Source organism: Eupeodes corollae, chromosome 1, assembly GCF_945859685.1.
Source record: "Eupeodes corollae chromosome 1, idEupCoro1.1, whole genome shotgun sequence".
Taxonomy (NCBI): Eukaryota; Metazoa; Arthropoda; class Insecta; order Diptera; family Syrphidae; genus Eupeodes; species Eupeodes corollae.
Window position 1 is genome coordinate 80394545 of NC_079147.1, and position 19160 is coordinate 80413704.

A 19160-nucleotide genomic window follows, 5' to 3' on the forward strand; every position below is an offset into this window, starting at 1 on the left:
CCAATGTGCACCGGTATCTTCTCTTATATCCTTCCCTGTAAGTTATTTAAAAAAAGAAATAATTTGTACTTTTAGTGAAATCCAGACGTACACATATCTTTAAATGACCTAAATTCAAGGCTCCCAAAGTAAATTAACCAAAAGTCAACTCAATTAACCGGACTGTATAATAATCATATATTCTCATTTCTTATCACTGTAAATTATACAAATTCATTTCAAATAACTCGAAGATTTCTCCCAAAGCTATTTGAAGAGATTATTCGGTGTATGCTTTCCGCCATCATAACATTATGATGTAATTAATCTCAATGAATAACTTATTTTATAAAACAAACAGAATTTCTCGTATCTCGTGGTTCTATTTACTTGTTGTGGAAATGTCAAATATGTGAACTCCAACTGTGAGAACTATTTACATACTTAGATGGAACTTACCCTAATTCCGTCTTGGAAATCAACACAAAAAATCTTTAAAAAAATGAAATCCCTCTCCGATTAAGCTCTTTGAAAGGTTTGAGAAGTTCGATGTTTTTAGTAGTAAAGTTGATGTGCGACATGTTCTATTGGTCAATAACGTTCGGATTGTTTTTCGGGCTTCTGTCAATTGCCCCACGAGGGGTTTTAGGTCAGATAGCCTATACGCGTCATATTTCGAACCTACGCATCAAGGAGTTGATGAATCTCGCCGATCGATTGGATCATTCAATTTACCAGGAACATCCGCCTTGTGAGCGGTACTACGAATATGTGTGCAACCGGAATCAACCGATGTTCTCGATTATGGGCAATTTGCCATCAGAAAGGGAATTGATTTCCTTGTGGAGGGAGCTGCAAAACGATGGCGATGGTCAGAAGTTCGAAGCTAAGAACAAAATGTTGAGTTTTCATTTGTCGTGTTGCATAGTTAAATCAGTTGATGATTGTTATCGGGAGACTTTTGACTATTTCCGGCCAGTTTTTGGATATATTGTGGCACATAAACATATGGAGATGCATGATCATCAGAATCTGATTGATTTGCTGGAGAGATTTATTAGTCGAGCTAAGAATACGGAACATTTCGGGAGTCACTTATTCAAGTTCAAGATGGAAGCGTTGAGGGAGAGATTCAAGGATCCAAGGGTTTATTTTAAGGTGACATTGTGTTTTTAATTTTTTATTTTATTTGGTTTAATTTTTTTTAATTAAGATAAGTCTAGTGGGCATATAAAATAGCGTAATTGATCTTTTTCTGTTTCGGTTTTATAGTCTGTTTCTTTTTTTTTGTTCAAAGAGTGGTTAAACTGATTTTGACCACTTCAATCATTTCGGTATTCATCAGGGTCAAAATGAATGAAAACAAATTTAAAAAATCACACGCAGGTTCTCGAAACGAATTTAAAAAATCACATGCAGGTTCTCGACGTAAATACATTTTCAAAAATAAAAGATATTGGCTTTAAATTCAGTTTACTTTATAAAAAATGTTGCTTTAAACAATTTGCATGAAAATCCAACAGTTAGTTTTTTACTATCTACAAAAAATACTACACAAAATTGGAACAAATTGATGTTGGATTCTCGATATTTCGTAAATAAATGAAGGTATTGACTTCAAAATGGTTGCATTTAGTTGTTAACGTTAGATAATTGTATAAACTTTTAAAAATACTGCTTAAGTTGATAAAAATTGATTTACGATAAAAAATCTCAGAAACGAAAAAAAAAATTTAAATCCAACATATTTTAACAAATACAAAATATTGTAGCTAACTTTTACTTAATTTTTTAGAAAACAAAATTTTGATGACAAGTCTTAGAACGATAAAAGATAATGGCTAACGTTTTTTCATCTCACACAAAATGTTGATAATATTTTGTTGAATAATTAGAAAAATCGACAAATGGGCACGAATGGGATGTTATCAGTGTAGAAAATGCTCGAACGAACGGACCTACGGACATACGGACGTACAAACGTACGGACATACGGACATACCGACGTACAAACGAACGTACACACGCACGCACAGACATCTTTCTAAAAATCTTTTATTTCCACTCTAGGGACCTTGAAACGTCGAGAAATGTCAAAATTTTCAATTTGACGAATCGGACCCATTACAAAACCTTCCTATGGGAAGTTAAAAATTAATGAAAAATGTAATCGAAGCCATAATCTAGGCACTGAGAGTGGCGTAACCCTCATTTTTCCAATTTTGATTTTATTACACTGACATGACCAAAATTAAAATTTCTTTCGATGCAGAAGTGGCGTAGCACATATTTGTTTATAACATACCTACTTACTTAAGGTGGCGCTACAGTCCGGGGCGGACCTGGGCCTCAACCAACATGCGTCTCCAGCCATCTCGGTCCCTAGCTAGCTGTCTCCAGTTTCGCACGCCAAGTTGGTTAAGGTCCTCTCCCACCTGGGTGCGCCACCTGAGTCGCGGTCTTCCTCTACTGCGCTGGAGCTTTAATGTCCATCCGCTCACATGACCTAGCCATCTAAGCCGTTGGACTTTAATTCTGCTAACTAGGTCAGTGTTGCTGTACAGCCCGTACAGTTCGTCGTTATATCTTCTCCTCCATTCTCCATCTATGCGTACGGGATCAATAATCACCCGAAGAATTTATATCTCGAAGCATCCTAAGACGCTTTCATCTTTCTTTGACAGAGTCCAGGCCTCAGCGCCATAAATGAGAACCGGGATGATGAGTGTCTTATAGATGGTTATTTTAGATGCTCGAGAGAGGACTTTACTTCTCAATTGCCATCTAAGTCCAAAGAAGCAGCCATTTGCAAGAGTTATTCTTCGTTTGATTTCAGCGCTGGTGTCGTTGTCTGTGTTTATAGTGGTGACTAGGTAGACAAATGGTGACGTTTTGTCCAAGTAGTCGTTGTTCAATGTCGTTTTTTGATGACAGCATATACTTGGTCTTGCCCTCATTGACCACTAAACCCATCTTCTTCGCTTCCGTCGCAATGCTCAAAAACGCTCCACTGACATCACGCTTTGATCTTCCAATTATGTCAATATCATCTGCGTATCCGAGTAATTGGATGGATCTTTGGAAGATTGTGCCTCTAGTGTTGACGGTTGAGTTTTGCACAATTCTTTCCAGAACGATGTTGAAGAAGTCGCATGACAGTGCATCGCCTTGTCTAAAACCTTTTTTGACATCAAATGCATCGGTAAGATCTTTTCCGACCTTGATAGAGCAGCGTGCATTCTCCATCGTCATTCTGCACAAACGGATAAGTTTGACAGGGATGCCAAAACTAGACATTGCTCGGTAGAGCTCTTCCCTATAGATGCTGTCATACGCGGCTTTAAAATCGATAAAGAGATGGTGGGTATCGATTTGAAGCTCCTGGGTTTTTTCCAAGATCTGCCGTAGTGTGAATATTTGGTCGATAGTGGACTTTCCTGGTCTGAAGCCACACCGATAAGGACCTATCAGAATGTTGACGAACGGCTTCAGACGTGCACATAATACGGCAGAGAGGATCTTATACACAATGTTAAAGAGACTGATGCCTCTGTAGTTGGCGCAGTTTAGAGGGTCTCCTTTCTTATGTATCGGGCACACTATGCTGAGATTCCACTCATCGGGCCTGCTTTCTTCCGACCATATTTTGCAGATGAGTTGGTGCATGCTCCCTACCAAGTCATCGCCAGCTGCTTTGGATTGTTCGGCAGCGATGTTCTTAGCTCCAGCTGCTTTTTTTGACTTAAGTAGGAATATAGCTATCTTCACCTCGTCGAGGTCGGGTAGGCGGAATTGTTGATCTGCGTCGCCGAGGTTGAGTGGTTCTGTCTCCCTTACAGCGGAATTCGGTTCGCAATCGCCGTTATATAATTTGGAGAAGTGATCTTTCTCAGCATCGACTGCAGTTCTACTACGATGTCCCCCTGATCGTCTTTACAGGCTTCTGTTCGTGGCTGGTATCCTTGGGAGGTTTTTTCTACCTTTTGGTAAAATTTACGAACCTCATTCCTGTTGTGATATCTCTCTATCTCCTCGATCGCGCGCTTCTCATGCTCTCTTTTTTTTTCATCTAAAAAGCGGGTGTTCCTCTCTCCTCTTCTGCTCGTAGAGCTTGCGAGCAGCTCTAGTCCTTTTGTGCAGCTCCGTTTTGTATGCCTCTTGTTTCGCTGCGTGCGCTTGTCGGCATTCATCGTCAAACCAGTAAATCACACATTTACAGACATATCCAAGATCTTCTGATTTTCTTAATTATTGCAATTTGGGGTTACGCAACATCTTCTCTCAATGCCTCAATAATTCTAAATAACAAATTCCGAGGTCAAAATATATTATTAACGTGAATCACTATTATACAAACAGGTGTAACAATTCAATTCAATTTCCAATTAAATTGGCATTTGCAATGACTATCAATAAGTCTAATACGGGCAACTATTCGTGGCATGCTGTCCAGTTTCTTTGAATTGGTGCAAGATGAGATCAGACAAAATATTGTACACTCTGTTGCATTAAAGGATTTATGTATATTTTTTTTGTAGTTATAATTAGCGATTTGTACATACATATATAATTTTAAAAAATTAATTTCAATAAATTGAAAAAAAATGTTTGGTGATTTGTTATTTAAGTATTTTCTCACCTTACAGGGCTCTATATCTCTCCCACTTATATACCACATCCTTACAACTTACAATTAGGTTTTTATTTCTATCAAAATATTCTCTAGAAATTATTTATATGACAAAACAAAGTTTGTCGGGTCAGCTAGTTTCCATATAAAAGTAATCGTTTTGATGGTTGTATAACAATTATCATTATTAATTAAAAATATCTTGAGGACAAAGAAAGATTATAACGTTGAACTTATTTTCTCTTAAACAAAGCATTTATGTAATACTTTCAGAAGAATTCAAGTGACTTCTCGGCTTCAAAAATGTATAGGGGTACCGAAGTGGTGGCTTCTGTTCTAGTCCCTTTTTTGACACCGTAATTTATTCATGAGGTTATAATAAGCACTATATTCTTGTGCAGAAGGTAAACAGGTATCTCGATTTTTTCCTATTAGAAGATTAAATTAAAGATGTAAGTTTGTTAATTTTTGATATACGAAAAAACACCCTTTGTTTATATTGACATTGAACACTGTCGCCAGTTTTATAGCCCACCCTTGCCGTGGAAATTTGTTTGCAAACTTTTCTAACATGACGAGGTGGCCGAGTGGTTAAGGCGTTGGACTGCTAATCCAATGTGCTCTGCACGCGTGTGTTCGAATCCCATCCTCGTCGATTGTTTTTTTTTTGGGAATGGCATCCCAAATTTATTAATATCTATTGCTTAGAATAATATTTGACCAATTATTATTTAATTTTTAACAAATACATTCATTACTTAATTTTGAAACTTAAGGTTTTTCAAGTGAAACTTGCAAACTTTGCTAATAAAGATTACCAAACTTTCAGTAAAGACTAATTTTTACAATGAACAAGCTTACAATACAATGACGTACTTGTTAAAAATAGTCCTAGAACTAATAATTGGCCCGATTAACTGTGCTTTTGTGTCAATTTCCGTTTATAGAAATTATAGTTTTTGTATATGCTATGATCTCAGGAAGCTCTTCTTCTTTTTTTGTTAACTTTTCTCAGTTAATTTTCTGTACTTATTTCCTCAATTTATTTCTAGACTAACGATTTAGATGAAGAATACAAGTATGTCAGGATCTATAACGATGGCTACGACCATAATATCAAAGCCCTGGAAGAACTACGCAAAAGCAATAACTCAACCTACATGCGCGGTGTGCCCAAAACTATTCTCGATTGGACAATGTACATGTACCAGAGTCGAAATAAACCCATGTCCTATTATATGTCAACCCTCAATGTCCACCTCTGGATGATGTTTTACAATAGTTCAGCAAGAATGGATCCAGCTAAGTATGGCCGGATTGCCGACTGTCTCAAACTTCCCCCGGTTCTCAATGTTCTGGATGAAGCACGCCTGATGGCTGTAATTTATATTAAGAGTTTCCAACAAGCCTGGGCTGAATATCGGGATTGGATCGTATCGACGCCAGTTACCAATGAAATCTACGATCATGAAAATGAAATTCTAAAGCGTTATAAATTGGATAATAAGCGTTTGTTTTTCACACTTTATGCGCAGAACTTTTGTGATTTCGGGAAGGAAATAGCTGAGAATGTGTTCTTTTTGGGGTTGAAGCAGAATCAAGACTTCTATAATGTTTATTCGTGTGGCTATCAAACTCCTAAAGGGGCAGAATGTTTTTAAATAAGAAATACAATTAAATATAATAAAAATACAAACTTACAAATAAATTCTATCGGAATTTAAGTTGTTCTAATTTTTTTTTCATTTCAAGAATCTTTAGGCGTTGAGTTTTCGCTAGGGTTATACTTTTTCATTAAAATCAGCTTTCATAAGACAATACAATTCATTTCAAAGCGTTTTCATATTTTTCCGATTTTTTTTATTTCTTCAATATTTAAAAGTGATTCACAAAGCAAAAGCGTTTTAAATCGAAATTCTAAAATACAGGACACCAACATCAATTTCATTAAGTGGATTCTCAATAAATTTTAATGAAAAAGGGTGGTTTTGGTAATATCAAAACATTTGATAGAAAAACTAAAAACACACAAAAAAGTATAATAATTAAAAGTAAAGCGCAGCGTTGTCCACGTCCTCATTTCTTTTTCGAGGTTTAATTTCATGGTGATGGCAGAGCTATTATTTATAGGTCAGATAAAGGGTAAGTACATTGAAAAGTAACAATGCTCGCATCAATGGAAGTAAACAAAAATTGAAAGGCTATTGACTAAGTGTAAACTTACATATTTCAATCTTTTATAAAAGAACTCTTAAGTTTATGCACGCCTTGGTAAGGAGACCATACTTGAGAAGCGTATTTTCAAAAAGGGGACGTAAGGGTTTTAAAATTTGACCAACGCTTTACAAAACCGAGCGCTGAGTTGGATTTTATTACTATATCACCTTTATGAGCACCGAAATTTAGTTCTTGGTTTGAAGTTCTTACCTTAGTAGACGGATATTTGTTCATATTTAGGTCTTAGCAGTTTTATTAACGACGTAAAAATGGCAGAAAATGACAAGCGTCCACAGGGCTACTAAAGGAATGCATGGCGCGATGACGTTGGCTTTTGCCCTTGGAGATAAAGCAACGACTTCGTTCTTCAGATTGAAGGAAGTGCCTCAGGGTGACTTCCTGACAACGTAAAACAAAACGTAGTTGCAAAGCACCAACATGTTTAAGGACAATGAACTTCGGAATTGCACGTAGAATGTTAGGTCCCTTAACAGACCACATGAAGCCAAAGAATTAGCGGATGCCCTAGACTAGTATGCGCAAACGCCCCCACAGAAGAGAAGGATGACAACACCAAAGATATGTTATTCGAGCTCATAGAATAAGCATATGAGCAGTGTCCCACCTTACTTACTTGCTTACTTAAGGTGGCGCTACAGTCCGGGGCGGACCTGGGCCTCAACCAACAAGCGTCTCCAGCCAGCTCGGTCCCTAGCTAGCTGTCTCCAGTTTCGCACGCCAAGTTGGTTGAGGTCCTCTCCCACCTGGGTGCGCCACCTGAGTCGCGGTCTTCCTCTACTGCGCCGTCCCTCGGGATTAGATTCGAAGACCTTCCGGGCTGGAGCGTTGATGTCCATCCGCTCTACATGACCTAGCCATCTAAGCCGTTGGACTTTAATTCTGCTAACTAGGTCAGTGTCGCTGTACAGCCCGTACAGCTCGTCGTTATATCTTCTCCTCCATTCTCCATCTATGCGTACGGGACCAAAAATCACCCGAAGAATTTTTCTCTCAAAGCATCCTAAGACGCTCTTATCTTTCTTTGACAGGGTCCAGGCCTCAGCGCCATAAATGAGAACCGGGATGATGAGTGTCTTATAGATGGTGATTTTACATGCTCGAGAGAGGACTTTACTTCTCAATTGCCTTCTAAGTCCAAAGAAGCAGCCATTTGCAAGAGTTATTCTTCGTTTTATTTCAGCGCTGGTGTCGTTGTCTGTGTTTATAGCGGTGACTAGGTAGACAAAGTCCTTAACTACCTCAAAGTTATAGCTGTCCAAGGTGACGTTTTGTCCAAGGAGTCGTCGTTCAGTGTCCTTTTTTGATGACAGCCTATACTTGGTCTTGCCCTCATTGACCACTAAACCCATCTTCTTCGCTTCCGTCGCAATGCTCAAAAACGCTCCACTGACATCACGCTTTGATCTTCCAATTATGTCAATATCATCTGCGTATCCGAGTAATTGGATGGATCTTTGGAAGATTGTGCCTCTAGTGTTGACGGTTGAGTTTTGCACAATTCTTTCCAGAACGATGTTGAAGAAGTCGCATGACAGTGCATCGCCTTGTCTAAAACCTTTTTTGACATCAAATGCATCGGTAAGATCTTTTCCGACCTTGATAGAGCAGCGTGCATTCTCCATCGTCATTCTGCACAAACGGATAAGTTTGACAGGGATGCCAAAACTAGACATTGCTCGGTAGAGCTCTTCCCTATAGATGCTGTCATACGCGGCTTTAAAATCGATAAAGAGATGGTGGGTATCGATTTGAAGCTCCTGGGTTTTTTCCAAGATCTGCCGTAGTGTGAATATTTGGTCGATAGTGGACTTTCCTGGTCTGAAGCCACACTGATAAGGACCAATCAGGTTGTTGACGAATGGCTTCAGACGTTCACATAATATGGCAGAGAGGATCTTATACGCAATGTTAAGGAGACTGATGCCTCTGTAGTTGGCGCAGTTTAGAGGGTCTCCTTTCTTATGTATCGGGCACACTATGCTGAGATTCCACTCATCGGGCATGCTTTCTTCCGACCAAATTTTGCAGATGAGTTGGTGCATGCTCCCTACCAAGTCATCGCCTGCTGCTTTGAATAGTTCGGCGGTGATGCCGTCAGCTCCAGCAGCTTTGTTTGACTTAAGTTTAGATATAGCTATCTTCACTTCGTCAAGGTCGGGTAGGCGGAATTGTTGATCTGCGTCGCCGAGGTTGAGTGGTTCTATCTCCCTTACAGCGGAATTCGGTTCGTCATCGCCGTTATATAATTTGGAGAAGTGATTTTTCCATATTCTCAGCATCGACTGTGGTTCTACTACAATGTTCCCTTGATCGTCTTTACAGGCTTCGGTTCGTGGCTGGTACCCTTGGGAGGTTTTTTTTACCTTTTGGTAAAATTTACGAACCTCATTCCTGTTGTGACATCCCTCTATCTCCTCGATCGCGCGCTTCTCATGCTCTCTTTTTTTCCGTCTAAGAAGCCGGTGTTCCTCTCTCCTCTTCTGCTCGTAGAGCTCGCGAGCAGCTCTCGTCCTTTTGTGCAGCGCCGTTTTGTATGCCTCTTGTTTCGCTGCGTGAGCTTGCCGGCATTCGTCGTCAAACCAGGGGTTTCGCTGTGGTGGCCGTGTGAAACCTAGCACTTCAGAGGCGGCATCTCTGATGGCTGCAAGGCAATGTTGCCACTGGTTTTTAATGCTTAATGCAGGAAGCATAGGACTCCTTAGGAGGTTATTAGAGACTCGATCGGAAAAGGACATGGCAGTCTCTTGCGATTGTAGCCGTCTAACGTCGAATCTTCTCACAGTACTTCCTTGCTTTGGCTTGGATCGGGATATCCATAGCCGTATCTTGGCTACAACGAGGTAGTGGTCCAAGTCAATGTTGGCCTCTCGGAATGTTCGGATATCCTGGATACTGGAGAAGTGTCGTGCGTCGATCGCAATGTGGTCAATCTGGTTGACGGTTGATTGATCAGGAGATTTCCATGTCCCCTTGTGGATATTAAGATGCGTGAACTGCATGCTAGCTACCAGAACGTCTCGCCCCGCAGCGAAATCGACCAGCCTGAATCCGTTGTTGGAGATAGTGTCGTGTATGCTGTATCTCGCGATTATGCCACCAAAGATGTCTTCTCTTCCTAGCTTGGCATTAAAATCTCCTAAGACAATTTTAATGTCATAGCCAGGGCACTGCTCATATGTCTTGTCCAAGAGCTCGAAGAACATATCTTTGGTGTCTTCATCTTTCTCCTCTGTTGGGGCATGCGCGCATATTAGGCTTATGTTGGCGAATTTAGCCTTGATGCGGATTGTCGTGATGCGCTCGCTCACACTGTTGAAACTCAAGACTTTTTGCCTGAGGCTAGTTCCAACAACAAATCCACACCCAAATAGACGCTGTCTTTGTTTTCGGTAGCAGTCGCCATAGTATATATCGCATCCATCCCATCGCACTTCTTGGATGGCTGTAATATCTGCCTTGCAGCAGTTTTGGTCTTCCGCTAATTGTTCGGCTGCACGTTTTCTGTTAAGGGACCTAACATTCCACGTACATATCCGAAGTTCGTTGTCCACATTTCGTTTGCGTGGGTTGTCAACAGTGAATCCGTCCGTATATGAGGCTTGTTGTTGCTTCGAAACTATGATGTTTTTACGTGGCCAGGAAGTCACCCCGACGGCACAACCCCCAACCTGGAGGGCCAGATCCTTAGTATAACTCCAAGGAAGGGGAGCCGGATGAACCGCTCCTTATAGGCCTGGGCTCCAAATATGTCGAAGAAGCTCTATAAGGTGTTCACTAAGTAGTTCGACCTTACTGGAACTGTAGACGCCACCGTTGATTCTACCTCGAGAATTCGTCCGCTGCCGCCTGGATAAGGAGAGGTGCCTTAGTGGAAACACCTCTCCCCCCTCTCTCGTTTGCCTACGAGATTAAAATTGTTGTGGACGATTTTAATGCCAAGCTAGTAAGGGAAGATATCTTTTGTGAAATAATCAGGAAGAACAGCCTGCACGACTACACTTCCGACAAGGGTTCAGGCTCATCGATATTGCTGAGGGTCGAAACGTCATGGCAGCCAGTACGCGTTTTCCACACCTCAACATTCGCAAAGGAACTTGGAGTATTTCAGATCAAACTACTGTCAACTAGATTGACAATATTGTAATTGACTATAATGGATGTCCCAACTTTCCAAAGAGCTAACATCGACTCAGAGAACCAGCTCGAACGCCTACAATCGCAAGGGATCAACAAATCCTTTTCCGACGAATTAAAAGTAACCTCTCTCGAAGTTCTCTGCCGCCAACACAACGTATCAAAAACCAAAAACAACATTGCCAAGATGCAATCAGAGAAGCCGCCTCTGATGTGCTGGGTTTCAAGCAGACACCAACAAGGAATGAGGAATGTCGGCAGGCAAATGCAGCCAAACAACAGGCACGTAAAGCGGTGCGCGGAGCTGCATAAAAGGACGAGAGCTGCTCATGAGCTCTATGAGCAGAAGAGGCGAGAGGAACGCCGACTCCTCAGAAGGAAAAAGAGAGGGCATGGGAAGCGTGCGCTCGAAGATGTTGAGAGGTTTAAGAGCAGCAATGAAGTTCGAAAGTTTTATGAACAGGTGAAATGAAATATTGAAATTCACAGGTACATAAACTTCGAACCGAAGGCTGCAAAGACGAAAGTTTAAACATCATCTGCAGACTGTATAACGGCGACGACGAACTGAATTCCGCTGTTAGGCAGGTTGATCCATTCAACATAGACGAAGAAAGCCAACAATCCCGTCCTCCCGACTTGGACAAAGTAAAGATTGCCATATCTAAGCTGAAGTCTAATAAGGCCGCTGGCGCGGATTGCTTGAATGCCGAGCTGTTTAAAGCAGCTGGAAATAAGATTGTTTGGAGCATGCACCAACTTATCTGTACATTATGGTCGGAATGCCCGAATGGGACCTCAGTATTGTTGACTGAAAAAAGAAGACCCTTTGAACTGCACCAACTATAGAAAAATCAATCTACTTAACATTGCTTACAAAATCTTCACTGCCGAAGGAAGAAAGAAAGCCCATCGTTAACAACCTGATAAGTTCTTATCAGTGTGGACCAGTCGATCAAATATTCATATTATGGCAGGCTCTGGAAAAAATAACCATCTCTTCATCGATTTCAAGGCTGCATATGATAGCATCTACATGGACGAACGAATGTCATACCCATCCGTTTTGCAGGATGATTATGGAGAATTCGCGTTGCTACATAAAGTTTGGAAATAACTCCTAAAGTCGGCACTAGAGACACTATCTTTCAAACGTTCGCCCAATCAGTGACATATGATGATGATATTGACATACATAATCGGAATAACTCAGCGTGATGTCAATTGGGCTTTATCGAGTATTGAGTCTGAGGCAACAAATATGGGTTTAGGGAATAATGGGAGCAAAACAAAGAAAATGGTGCCATCATGAAAAAACCTACAACACCGACACGACGTCTCTATCCAATCGTCACCATCGACAAACGTAACTCTGAGGTAGTTAAAAACTTCGTCTTCGCCTGATCTACAGTTCCTTATGCATCGAAGTTGAGTGGAGGAGAAGATGAAACGACGAACTGTACGGGCTGTGCAGCGACACGTAGAGTTAACAAGAAGGGTAAAAGTCCAACGACTGAAATGGCTGGGTCGAGTAGAGCGCATGGAAACCAATGCTCTGGCAGGATAAGTCTTTGATAGACAGTAGATAGTGAAATGGGTTACGTGAGACCCTAGTTCACACAGGAGTAAGTTTTTTTGCACACCAGAATGGGAATCTGTAGAGGTCTAGTTGAGTGCGGTAAGAATCATGCATCGAACTTATGAACTTGAAAGCGTAAAGTTAAATATCGGAATGCTTAGAAGTTGATTTCTAAGGGTGAATATAAAAAGGTGAGGGCCTAAGTGGATACTTTGTGGTACACCAAAAAGAAAAGGGCGTTAGAGAGTGTATATTAAGCGGACATTATAAACGCGAAATTCTAGAATTGCAACAAAATCGGTACAAAACCAAGAGTAGATAGGTTAAGTACATTTTTTTTTATCCACACAACACGAATATGGAATGCTTAACAACTCAATATAAGGGTTTTCATAACTTATTGGGTGTCCTCACAGTACATGAATAAAAACTTCAATTCATTTAAACTAAAAAATTTAAAAACTTAGTTTTTAATGTTGATTTGTAGTTCCATTAAACTGAAAGGTGGTGAAACTTTGATATAATAGGTCTTCCAATTAATGCTTCTAAACTCCAAAAGTTGAAAGCGGCCATATGTTTTACTTGTCAATATCTATTGCGTCTTCCACTCGAAATTTGGCGGATTTTGCTACTGGTCCTGGCTTTGCACTCGTAAAAAACTCAACTGATCCAAGGACTGAAGTTAAACGCGACTACATGCATCGAACGTGCGTACACTAAATGGGACCTGTAATTCTTGAAAAGTAACTCTAGTTTTTAGCGTTTAATTCCATTTTTGGATTCTGGACGGTCAATAAAAAAATTTGTATAATTAAGAATTAAACCAAAAGCAAAATAAGAATTTTCAACTCATTATGTCTGGAGGGAAGTTCGAATTTTTATTAACTTCTTTTGTCTTAAATGGATGATGCGGAAACATACCGGCAATAGAGCGCTTCCACCTGGTTGACGTTTCCCAACAAATTCTGTATAATTGATTTAAGGTTTTGGTAAACTCACGTCAAATCACGACGGATCGCCCCGCCGAAATACTGCGATTTAACCTCGTCAAACTTTTAATGCTCTAAAAGCACCTTTGCGTTCTAGTAAATTGAGCTTGTTAATAAGGAAGAGTCATACTCATAGCCACTGTTTGGCTGTCTCTAAAAGAACTTCACCAAGAAAATATGAAACTTAGAAGTCGCAAAAAGAACTCTAATAAGCTTTAGACGTATGTAGTTGTCTGTTATCAAGTCTTAATATTTGCGCTGAAATGAAACATAGAAAACTTTTGACATTCACTGCCTTATTTGACTAAGAATTTAATTTGTGAGAATTGTGCTTTTTTTATTTTTCTTTATCATTTAAACAAATTTACTCAACTTTATTTACTAAAGTTTATGGACCGTTCATAAAGTAATTATCATTAAAATTATCATAGTGCGTATAAAATATCTAAATATTTTAACTCTTAAGGGCTTATGGAACAAAAGTTCGCGGAAGATAACAGAAAACCAAGTACTCGTAATTAAACTTGATTCCAAAAACCTGAAAGATCTTAACTATTATTTAGTAGATATTCAGTCGATTAGTTACGTTCAGTATTAGTGAAGTTATCTTTCCAAATGAAAATTGCACTGTTTCAATTACCGGTAGGCACAGATTCTACTACAAATGTTAACCAAGCCGTGGTAGCGATTAAGTTGGCTAAAGCGAAAAACCCTGATTTGAAACTAGCTATTTTATCAGAGTGTTTTAATGGTCCCTATGGCATAGATAACTTTGCAAAATTTGCCGAAAAAATTCCTGAAGGTTCAACTTGTCAAGCTTTATCTAAGTTGGCAAAACTCCTTGGTATTTACATAATTGGTGGGAGTATAATTGAAAAAGTTGATGAACTTAAATTATACAATACTTGCGTCGTTTGGTCACCAGATGGCAAACAAATTGGCAAGTACCGTAAGGTACACATACATATACATATAGTTAATAATATCAAACTCAAGCTATTTAAATTGTCATTTTCTAGATGCACTTATTTGACACTAATCCACTTGCTGGGGGAGTACAATTCATGGAATCGTCAGCTCTTACCCCTGGCAACGAATTGACGATTGTCGAAATTGAGGGTCGAAAATTGGGAATTGGCATTTGTCATGATTTACGCTTCCCCGAATTGGCACGATTATATCGCAAAGAAGGTAACAAAAGTCCAAAAACCATTTCGAAGAAATTCTAATTTAAATGTAATTTTTTCAGGATGTGATATGATGGTGTATCCTTCGTCCTTTTGTGTTGCTCATGGTCTCATGCATTGGGAATTGCTGCAGAGGACCCTTGCCAATGAAAATCAGCTCTTTGTGGTTACAGTTTCGTCTTCACGCGATGAGACCGCTGATTTCGTTTCATATGGACACTCGATGGTTGTGGATCCATGGGGCAGAGTGATGTGTGAAGCTGGTGAGGAACGTGATATTATAATCGCTGATATTGGTAAGTCGGTGGATTTTGGTCATATAGCGGGCGTTATGATTTCGGTATGATGGTTTAAAACTGATTTATGTATGTTTTTAGACTTTACGATGGTGGATGAAGTTCGAAAGCAAATTCCAATATATGGACAAAGGCGAACAGATATTTATGATACCATTAAAATTTGTAAATAAAGTGAGGGATTAAAACGGACTGGCTTGTTCTAAATCTATGGCATCGCTGTTGAGGTTTTTTGATTGAATTAAAATATTTTGTAGATTTTCTCATAAAATGAAAAATTATTCAAGATTCGATAAATGTGTATGAATATTTAAATAGGATGGCTAAGTGCAACGTATTTCGTATCATCTTATTTAAATAAACCATCAAAACTTAAGTTACAGAGAATGGGTCTAGTTATTTTTTTTTTTTAACAGAACAGAAGTTGATCTGGGTAAATCTATTCTTGACCACAATGTTGTCTCAAAATACAAGTATTTTTTCATATTTTAACTTTTCTTTCGAAAACGTGTCCAATTCATCGTATGATGACATTAACATAATAGGAAGAACTCAGTATGATGTTAATTGCGCTTTTGTGAGTACTGAGCCAGAGGCCGAAAAATGGATTTAGCGGCTAATGAAACAACCGACAGCTACGTCTCGGTCAAAACATCACCATCGATAGATGTAACCTTGAGGTAATTAAGGACTTCGTCTACCAGTGCTGAGCTTGAACGAAGAATTACTCTTCCTAACCGCTGTTTCCTTGGGCAATGAAATCAATTGAGAAGTAAAGCCCTCCTTGAAGGAACTGATCATCAACGTCCTGCTATACGGTGCAGAAGCCTGGATTATGACAAAGCCGGATGATAGTAACTTGGGTCGTTTCGAGAAGAGCAAAGAACTGTACGGGATGCTCTGCAACGTAGACCTACCTAGAAGAATAAAAGTCTGAGATGGCTGGGTCACGTAAAGCGCTTAGAAACCAATTCTTCGGCCAGAAAAGTTTTTGAATCCCCGCCCACAGAAAGGCTTAGTAAATTGATTTCACAAATCAGGTGGCGTTCACAAGTGCAAAGTAACAAGTGAATTGGAAACTTAATAAAAAATCAACTGACAGTTCTTAATTAACTGAAATAAACTGCCCCTTAGAATATTCTACGATATAATGATATAACCTCCAGAAGTTATGAATAAAAAATAATATAAAGGCAATGGTGGTGCGCTTATTGAGACTGTCCCTAACGAATTCTCCGTATGCCACCATCAAAGTTCTCCATACTTTGCCCAACGAAGAAGAAGGTGGTTTCCCTCAAGCTGGTAAAGTTCTTCGTGAGTAATTTTATATGGATGACTGTCTCCACGGTGCCGACGCTTTTGAGGCAGCTCAACAATTAAAGCTGGAACTGCAGAACTTAGGTACTAAAACTGAGAGGTTTTTGCTCCGAAAATGGAACTCAAATTCTACCGAGCTTCTACAAGGAATAAGCGTGTACGACAAGTTGGTTGAACAGTCTTGCGATCTTAGTTTGGATCGTGAAACCAAATCGCTTGGGATCTGCTGGTTTTGTCAAACTGATTGCATTGGTTACAAAGTAAACATCACAAAACTCTCAACACCAAACGCCAACAGCTTTGTGATAGGCCAAAATCTATGATCCAACTTGTCTACTGGCTACAGTAGTAATTACAGGCAAAATTATGTGACAACAACTTTGGCTTTCTTTTATATCTTATGATGATTCACTTCCAGAAACTCCTCAAAAGAACTGGATCCAATTTCGAGAAAAGCTCGAATCGATAGAGAACATCAAGGTTTCTAAGTCGATATTCTCGTCTGCAAATGGCAGACAATACAATATGAACAAAATTTGTCGTCAGTGAAGTGCATGCTACTCATATAGCCCGTTGAAGCTAACAGGAGATAAGATCGCATTGGGTCTTCTCTAGAAATACTCTGACATCAACACTTTAATTGGTGTAACATGCTGGTTCTATCGCTATATTGTCTTCAAACTAAAACGACCACAAGGTACCTCATCTTGGTGCACAGACAAGTTACCTTACAGTTTTGGATAAGAATCAAAGAATACATTCTACTGATGAAGTTTCTTGTCCCCTTCAAGGCAAACCTGTCAGCTCAAAGAGCAAGCTAAATTTTTGGGAATTCTTCCTACACCTGGGTACACAGCCACTGATCTGTTTAAGCATTCCGGACTAGACTATGCCGAACCCTATGCGATTTATACAACGAGGTCTTCGAAGTTACAAGGGATGGGTCGCTATTTTTGTCGGTCTGAGCACTAGAGCTATTCATCTAGAACTCATTAGTGACATGAAAACCGAGACATTCCTTGCAGCCTTATACTCATGTCAACGCTCTAGCATCTATAGCGACGTTTGCAAGTGCAAATGCAGTATTGAAACAAGACTTTGCGGCTTATCAAACAGTTGGAAGCAGGTGCACGATCCATGACTTGCTATGCTGTCTTGGCACTTTATTCTACCAGGCTGCCCAAACTTTGGAGACATATGAGAGGCTGAAGTCAAGAGCAGTAAGCACCATCTAAAGCGAACAATCGGCACTCAGATGATCCTGAAGATTTTTCTGCCTTCACCTCTGGGCACTTTTTGGTGGGCAGTACTTTCACTGCCACTCCGGAACCGGATATGATCGACATCAAGAAAGGTAGACTCTCACGTTGGAAACAACTCCTCCTGATCTACAAGTAAGAAACAAGTGGCAAAAATCGAAGGCCAGCATAAAAGTGGAATGTTGAAAAGTACTAAGCTCTCAAAATAATAAGTGGGCACCTTTCCAATCTGCATATATGATTTGTCATTATATTCATTTTGTCAATTCAGCAGAATGAATTGAAATACTTTTCATTCGAAAATAAAACGTGGTGTAATCCAGTTGGATTTATCTTTCTTTTCCTTTTTTAAACCAAGCCCTTTAAAAAGTATTCAAACAAAACGGGTGGCCTATGCCTGTCCATGATACACTTAGAACAAGTTGATGGCAAAATAACCGACGTAAAGAAATTAGCTATTTCGAGACCCAAACATTACGAGACGCTTCTGTCACCTCGCTATATGAAATATTCTGTGAAAAGTAAGTATGAATTAAAAGCATGTAAATGGCAGAAGCTCTACCATACATATTTTCTAGGCATCTTTAAATGTGTATGGAATTTCTTATATACAAAAATACGAGGAAAGAATGTTGAGCTGGTTTCAACCGAACGGTGGTGGCTTAGCGGGTGCAACGTGCAACATGTTACACAGCTCGTGCCACAATTGACTTAAAGAACGTTTGGTAGCTGCATAGTTTCACGTAACAGTCCCCTTAATTTTCTGTTGGGATATGTGAAGTCGATAAGCCAGAAACGATTGAAAGCTTGAAAGCTTGATGAAACTATAATGCCAAAAGATTACCTTATCGAATGAAGCTAATTTCATGTCAACTTACACAAATTTAACTCTGTTCTATTCCAATTCAAAGTTGTATGTATATCTTTTAAAAAATGTGTACGTATTGTACGTGACTTGTATACGTATATCTGTTATATTTTTTCCTAAAAACTACAAAATTTGATTAAAAAAAAAAAAACTAAATTTTGGGACCAAAAATTTCCTTAAGTGAATAGTAAGAAAACAGATAAACAAATTAAAAAAAGCACTATATTTGTATCTATCTACAAAAAACGGTATTCCAGTTTAATTTCAAATTTCTCAAATTTCATTTTTATGAAATAACTTCCCAATATCCTTTCTACTGATTTCCTTTGTATCCATCTCAAATAAAATAGAATAATAAAAAACAATAAAAAATGACAACATAAAGTTCCTTTTTTATATAAACTCTCTAAAGTAGCATTAGCATTGTTTACGAAACATTTCATCAAAAAGAAAAGAACTCCCCATCGACAAATAACAATCAATTTTCATTCTAACCAAGTGTGGTGATACTTGTGCGCCGCCATTATCTCGCAAAATACCACCAAACTCTGTGTCGACATCCAGACATTCAAACATTTATTTATCTAAAATATCTCCACTTTAGAGCACATCCTTGCCGCATGATGGAGAAACAACAAATTATATCCTTTTATGTGATTTTCAATTGCAAACAATTTAAACAAT

The 19160-nt window shown here is 39.2% G+C and overlaps 3 protein-coding genes and 1 non-coding gene across 4 annotated transcripts; all 4 read left to right on the forward strand.

The window, feature by feature from the left end:
• Positions 1–500: 500 nt before the first annotated feature.
• On the forward strand, positions 501–6343 carry LOC129939114 (uncharacterized). The gene is made up of 2 exons (XM_056046990.1): positions 501–1137; positions 5662–6343. The coding sequence occupies exons 1-2, from the start codon at positions 529–531 to the stop codon at positions 6268–6270; spliced, it is 1218 nt and encodes a 405-aa protein (XP_055902965.1). The 5' UTR covers positions 501–528; the 3' UTR covers positions 6271–6343.
• Trnas-gcu (transfer RNA serine (anticodon GCU)) lies at positions 5183–5264 on the forward strand. The gene has a single exon. It is a non-coding gene; the product is annotated as a tRNA-Ser (tRNA).
• Positions 6344–14164: 7821 nt separating the features above from the next.
• Positions 14165–14778, forward strand: LOC129940677 (omega-amidase NIT2-like). The gene is made up of 2 exons (XM_056049088.1): positions 14165–14503; positions 14569–14778. Exons 1-2 carry the CDS (start codon positions 14165–14167, stop codon positions 14776–14778), a joined length of 549 nt encoding a protein of 182 aa, XP_055905063.1.
• Positions 14779–14802: 24 nt separating this feature from the next.
• On the forward strand, positions 14803–15224 carry LOC129943453 (omega-amidase NIT2-like). Its single transcript, XM_056052920.1, has 2 exons — positions 14803–15032; positions 15114–15224. Exons 1-2 carry the CDS (start codon positions 14807–14809, stop codon positions 15203–15205), a joined length of 318 nt encoding a protein of 105 aa, XP_055908895.1. The 5' UTR covers positions 14803–14806; the 3' UTR covers positions 15206–15224.
• Positions 15225–19160: the final 3936 nt, after the last annotated feature.